The 6,958-nt window shown below is 42.3% G+C and overlaps 1 protein-coding gene across 1 annotated transcript in view; it reads left to right on the forward strand.

Annotated features, from left to right (window-relative positions):
* The window catches only part of TNFSF10 (tumor necrosis factor (ligand) superfamily, member 10), a gene marked incomplete at its 5' end in the record, with an annotated part of 7,909 nt that overhangs the window by 556 nt on the left and 395 nt on the right, over positions 1 to 6,958 (forward strand). Inside the window, 5 exon segments of the mRNA XM_010283861.1 lie at positions 3,722 to 3,874; positions 5,412 to 5,454; positions 6,063 to 6,179; positions 6,886 to 6,956; position 6,958. The exon segment at position 6,958 is cut by the window's right edge and continues 395 nt beyond it. Coding sequence (XP_010282163.1) covers positions 3,722 to 3,874; positions 5,412 to 5,454; positions 6,063 to 6,179; positions 6,886 to 6,956; position 6,958 — 385 coding nt within the window.

The raw sequence follows: 6,958 nt of genomic DNA on the forward strand, positions 1-6,958 counted from the left end.
TGTGTGTGTGTGTGTGTGTCTGTGTGTGTGTCTGTGTGTGTCTGTGTGTGTCTGTGTGTGTGTGTCTGTGTGTGTCTGTGTGTGTGTGTCTGTCTGTGTGTGTCTGTGTCTGTGTCTGTGTCTGTGTCTGTGTGCCTGCTCCTTTGTCTGAGCTTCCCTGGGCCGTGGGGGTGCAGGCAGGGGACGGAGTTCAAGGCAAGAACAATTAAAAAGTCGTCGTCCCCCCTTTTTTTTTTAATACAAAAAGTTACACTTTTTTTTGGCAGGGAGGTTAGCAAATATGCTTTTCTTTCGAGGGCCGGACGCGCTGTCGCGCAGGCGGTGGTGCTCCGCGGGAGCGCAGACCGTTAGCAGCGCCCGGAGGGCAGCAGCCACAGCAGCCAGCCCGCTGGGTAGCCACACCGGCAACGGGAGAGAGCCTGGGGAGAGCTGAGGTGCCTTTTAAATGCCTCCTCTAGGAAAAGCCATAGTTTTTAGACAGTGACTAATCCCAAAGGAACTTCACCCAGACAGCAAACACCACTGAATTCCTCGGAATGACTTGTAAAATACCCATTGTACAGTCTAGATGCTTTGGTCTCCTCGCAGCCAGCCTTCAAGCCTGCTAGCTGCTGCTTAACTTTTTCCTCTTCCTGCAAAAGATCATTTGCATTCCAAGAAAATTACATTTAGTCGGTAGTCCCGTGAGCTTTTATGTGTGTGGTCCTGCTTTTCATTGACTCCCTAGTACTCAGGGTTTCCCTGAGTGTCTTGCTCAAAAATTTACTATCCTGCTCTAAGTTGTACCAGTATGTTACTCTCTCTAGCACAAAGGTAAATCTAGCTGCAGGTAAGTGTACTATAGTTATACAACTTCAGAAAGTATTGCATAAATGTAGAATATTACGTTGCTTGTGCATTTATTCCACATCAAATTTAGGAGGTGGAGTCTTCTGAGATGTCTGTGAAGAAAATGTTAAAGCATATACAGTATTCTACAATATAAGCCAACGCGCATACTTTGCAAATGTATAAAACAAATTTTCCTGCTAAGTTTATAGCTGTGGCTGTCCCATATTTGGTGAAATGGGGGAGTCACAGAAAGGTATTGGTTTTATGAGATCAGGTTACATAATACTGCTAATGAAGAAAAGTACATAAACACATTCTCGTCTCTTCATGCATATAGTTCAGAGTCCTTTGCTAATAAGCTTGTCAATCTAAGTAATTAGTAACCACACTTATCTTTCCCTTCCTTTTATTCAAATATGTACACCTGGGACACAACCACATCTAGTGATACTTGCCCAAAATACAGCTTGCTCTTTCTGAATAACAACAAGCCTGCATTTGGTGTGAAAAGCTGAATCTGCCCACACCAAAGTTCTGCTGGGCTACAAAGGTTGCTGGCTCTGCAGGGAGTACCTTAAGTACATATTCTCGCATGTGCCATCTGGCACACAATAAAAAAGGAAAAAGCTTATTTAGAAACACAGTCTGCTATCCTACATCCACATGGTGCATCTGGAATAAATCTCAAAAGATAAACTGCAATTTTTGCCTGCCCATTTCTCTTCCCTTTATTGTCAACAATATCTGCATTTGTACACCTTCACCAAATGGCTGCACGGACTGCAGATGTGTTTATCTTTACAAAAACAATAATGTATAACTAGCAGGTTTTTTTCTCTATGTGTCTAGTAATCTGTGTAGGACTACAAATATGACCGTTTGTTTAACAGTTTTGCTATGGGAGGAAGTGCTGAGACACAAGCACAATAAAGTTCATTATGCTTCAGGATACAGGGCTGCAAGGAAAATATCCTCAGACTTCCTTCTGTTTTGAAAACATAGTCCACACACTACTCCTAGAGTAGGAGAGAAGCTGTACAGGATAGCATTTCTGCAGGACTCGTGACCTTAGAAACTCCCGTGCTACAGATAAACCTCATTTGAGTAAGTCACAACACCCCGATGCCTTGCTTTCCCTACCCATAAAACACAAGTACCAGTCCTTCAGTACCATACAGTGCTCATACAAGGTTGCATTCCCTGAGGATTTCAGAATGTGTGCAAAATACTGTTACGGTGCCAGGATAGTAAAGCTGTTTGGGGGAAAAATATGTCAGGTAAGGAAAATGCAGAAGCACAGGACTGTTTGCTTCCAGATAGGAGGGCAAAGCTCAGAGTTGAGCTGTAGCAAGAGAATAGTATCTCACCTGCTCACATGTATTTTTAAAAAATTCATCGAACCACTTGTTATAGAAGCTACTGTAGTTAAATCTGTCAGAGCCCTTAGTTCTAACTGTGTTTTTACCTTAATAAGCACACAATTTTAATCGGTTTAAGTGAGTTCTTGAAACAAGAAACCCGATTTAAGACTAGCACTGAACTCCTCAGCAAAGACACACAAACCTTCACAAACACTCATGGTGGTGGCCCTATTTCACTTTGATGCCCAACCCAGTAGGACTTGCAGGGTAGTAGGGGTGAATTCTCCTAATCCTCCTGGAGTGGGAATTCACTTCCTAAATGCCTTTGTTTTCTAACGGGCAGGAAAAGCATGGAGTGTGAAGGAGGAGGTGAGTCCATTTGTTGCTTTCAGTACCCCAGTCTCAAAGGACAGCTGAAACTGGTACTTGTGGAGTAAGTGTATCTGTTCAGCAAACCAAACCACACTTCCTGAGCATAAGAAGAGTGACATTTTACAAGAAGTCCATCTGAATGCTTTGCCTGCTTATTGCTGATTGCTGTTTCTTCCAAGTTCCTGTAGTACTTTGCTGGCACACCAAGCCTTACCAGTCCCTACAGCTGATGCAGCAGCAACCGAGTTCGAAGCAAAGAGGAGTTCAGAGCCAAGGGGAGCTGATCTCTGCTGGCACTGCGGGAGGCAGCGCGGGTTGCTGCGCTCGTACATTAAACAACAGCGCCAGCTGGAGTTGTGAGTGCCTGCGGATGCGGCGGGGCTTGGGAAGAGCTTTCCGCTAGATATAAACTCTCCCAGTCAGATTCCCTTGGAGCCAGCAGGAGTTTTGCCACTCTCTTCAAAGTCATTTCTCTTTATCAGAAAAAAATGTGTTTTCTCTAAGGAAAAATGTCTGTATCCTCTATACCTAGAGGATATAGACATAGGCCCATGTCACAAGAATTCAGTGTTATAATTTTATTTGAATCCAAATGTAATTTCTGTTGTCTGAACTTTGTTCTGGTCAAATACAGTTACGGAGAGACCCCAAACTGGATAGGGGAAGGATATGGTGTGGATATATAACAAGCTAAAGCCCAGATTATAAATGACATTGGCTGAAAAAGATAGAATAGAAAATACTTTTCAGGGCTCGTATTTGATTTCATCCTCATTAATTTGTGAAGTAAAATCCCTCGTGCAAAAGAAATGTTTTTAACAGAGAACTAAAGCAACTAAAAAATTCACAATGTTAGCAATTTGGGTATTGAATTTTCACGAAGCTTATTTGGTTGAGTGCTGGACACCAAATTTATGTCCATGGAGATAACGTAAGTATATTTTTGCATATTAGATATGCCATCATAATTAAATAAATATGTAAAATCAGGATTAATTACTCTTGCTGTCTCTGTAGTCATAACTTGTACCATACTAGCAAATGCTTTAAAGAAAAGAAAGCATGTTCCTAAGCATAGTGAGTTTAGTGACATACCTCAGCTGAACCTCTGCGAGCACATCACAGGTGAAAAATCCCGGCTTTCCCTTCTGCTGCAGCTCCGGGACACGTACTCCAAGAGCGGCTTTGCTTGTCTCACTGGGGAGGAAATCGGGAATTTCATCCAAAACTTGGACCTAATTGAAAGCGAAGACAGAGCGGCTGATCCCTGCTGGCAAGTAAAGTGGCACCTGGGAAAGTTAATTAAAAAGGTATTTGGGAACCAACATGCTGAAACAGTGGTGCTTGGTGGTATTACAATTAAAAGAATCCTGACAGCAGGATAAAGGGGTGCTCTTGGATTGTTTTATTGCAGAGCAATAGTCAAGCCACAGCTTCAGCTGCACAGTGCTTGCACTGAAGCCAAAAAACCCATGACTGATTTCACTAGATTCAGGAAATAATAAAGCCAAGACAATCAGTTTTTAATAAGCTAATTTCAGTGGTAGGTTGGCTTGTCTGAAATACCTCAGTGTAGAAGTGCTTGACTCGAGCTTTTTTCTACCTGACCATACAGATCGTAGTGCTAGCAGAGGTGTCACTGCCTCTTTGGAAACACGGGGAGACTGGCATGAGAAATGAAATGTAACACAGGGAGAGGTAAAAAGGTGCCTGAGGAATGGTCCGGTCATGAGCCGTGTTCTGTATTGGGGAGGAAAGAGCGTGCGAGCACACAGCATCGGGCACTACACCTTCCCAGCTCAGCGTTCAAGCACCATCTCCTGCGTGACTTGCACGCAATATTTATGATTTTGGCTACAGAGAAGAAAATGTGCCTGGCTGAAAAATCAGAAAGGCTAAAATCTTCTGGAATGGTTTTCAAAATCCCATCTCCAGCATCTAAAGAACCGCTTCCATAAAAATTCACTTCCGGCTGAACCTTACCTGGCACATCTTGCAGCCCAAAATAGTTCCTCTGTTTGTATTCAGAGATCTGAGCTCCTTTGGTGGAAGTTCTGCCAGTCAAGTCCCTGAACTTCTGCATAAAGAAAACATTGTTTTATTTAGTGGACATTTACACATCTGATATACCTGCTAGCTCCCCGATTGCTTAAAAAAAAAGATACCCTGGGTGCCAGAAATAATAATATAGCCTGCGTGCCAGAAATAATGATGATAATGATGATAATAATAACAACAATAATAATAAAGGATAGATAGAAACGTGGCCGAACCCATCATTAAGTGGCAATACAGGGCCCACGTTAATCACCCGGGTAAATCATCTCAAACCATCAGCTTGCTGCAGCTGCACCGCCATTGGTAACCAGGCTGGCTCGTTTCAGCAGTCAGAAGCGGTTATAAAGAAGTGGAATGCACAAAGTAAGACGTGCTGGCTTCGGAGCTTAGATAGATAGATAGGTAGAGTTATAAAAATAAATGAAATTTAATTTCCCATAGCCAAGATCCCACAGAAGTGCACACTGCCAAGAATGCCGCGAGCGGGAGCTGGTGCTTGTACACTGTATCTCTTCTTAGTTAAGAAGAGCATGAGGGTCAAAGTTTCCGATAGATTTAAAGCCCAGATGGCTGAGCTCTCTTGAAAATGTTTTCCCACGTATTTCATTACATAAAAGCTGTAGAAGTAGAAGTACTTTATTACACCATTATTAATGGGCTTTTTTTGATTTGCTTGTTGATCAAATTTAGAATACCCTTTATTCAAGAGTTTGTGAAAGGAGTGTCTCTTTCTTGCACCTATCAGTTTCTGCTGACAAACTAATTTGTTTTCTCTGTGTTTGTTGGCAGATCATGTCGAGAAGCTATGAGGAAAACATATCCGCAGTCAACGGTATTATAATAATCTTATTATCTGTGGCAAAAAGGAGCTGCTAGTGGCACCTGATATGTAGTGACTCAAGGAATCTTTTTGAAGTGCAGGAACCAGTGACTAATAGCTTGTGCAGTTACACAGTTCTTCATCAGCAAGTTAGTGAAAAATGATTACTTACTACTAGAAGGCAAATTTTCAGGAGGCAGAAATATGGTGAAGTGCTTAGAGCAAGGTAACCGAGGTGAATGCAGAGGACTTGGCTTCTGGACTGGAGTCCCACAGCAGTGGCTGATTTAAGCAGTCTGCTCTCCTGGGAACAAGCAGCACTGAACTGCTGTATCACTGATCATAAATGTGAAATTATGGGGTATTTTAAGTTGTCTGTTGGTAATTTTGGGATGAGGGAAGGAGAAAAAGGAGAACAAGAGGCATATAAAGACATTTCAATGAGACCAAGAGCGAAAGAGAAATTTGAGCCTTATTAGACAATAAATAGCATTCGGTCTATGATTTAGTCAATTAAAAAAATTGCATCCATATTCCTTAAAATCAAGTCAAATGGGACAGATGTGCTTTCTTACGTCCTTGCTTCTAACGTGAGGTTCCATTTCCCGTTCTTTCCTTAGCCGAGAGAGCCCTGACGCTGTCGCACACTGACGGGCAGCCACCACGCAGTCCCACCAACAGGATCGCGGCGCATCTGACGGGCAACAGCAACAGGAAGAATTCACAGTCCCCACGCAGTAAGGAAAAACCTTTAAAAACATTTAAAGACCACAGAAATTACTCTCTCATTGCTACCCTCGTGCTTACATACACCTTTTAATACTTGCTTGAGTTCACAGTAAGAAACAAATCATTAAAAAGTCTTCGTGTCCCAGACAAGGTTTTGTCCAGCTGATTCTCGCAGGACAGGGAGAAGGCCGGTTGCCTCTGGGTACCTCACTAACTTTTCTTCTGGGACCTTCATTAGGGGGAAAAAATAAATAACCTTCTTCCTAATGTTACGTTTTCCTCTTTTCTTTCCCTTAATTTCCTTCTGTTAGTTGCACGAGTCCCAGCTGCTATGGTGACAGACCTATTAGACATGTGAGACAGAGACAGGAGAGACTTGACATTCAGGCCATGTTAATGAAAGGCTTGGTAGGGTTTCTACAGCTTTGGAAGGTGTCAGACAGAAATGGATATTTTAACTTTGTTACTAAGAAACAACATGATGATTTTTCTCTTTATTTGGGAGAAGAAAAATTAAAAATACAAATGGTTCATGTGAATACCCACGTAGAGCTAAACAGGTTCCTTCTGTAAGGAGAATGGACCTTAATGAGCCGCTGGGAAGAAAACTTTCCTTACTTCGTTGTTAAAAAACAAACTCCCCAACTGGCAGACACCTGGCTTCACTACCTGGCTTTTAATTTAACATTTTCTTTTTTTTTTTTTTTCCTCAAGTAGATTCCTTGCCCAGGAGAGGAAACGGACAAAAAATAAACAACTGGGAATCGTCAAGGAAAGGCCACTCTTT

Source organism: Phaethon lepturus, unplaced genomic scaffold (genome assembly GCF_000687285.1).
Source record: "Phaethon lepturus isolate BGI_N335 unplaced genomic scaffold, ASM68728v1 scaffold46103, whole genome shotgun sequence".
Classification (NCBI taxonomy): Eukaryota; Metazoa; Chordata; class Aves; order Phaethontiformes; family Phaethontidae; genus Phaethon; species Phaethon lepturus.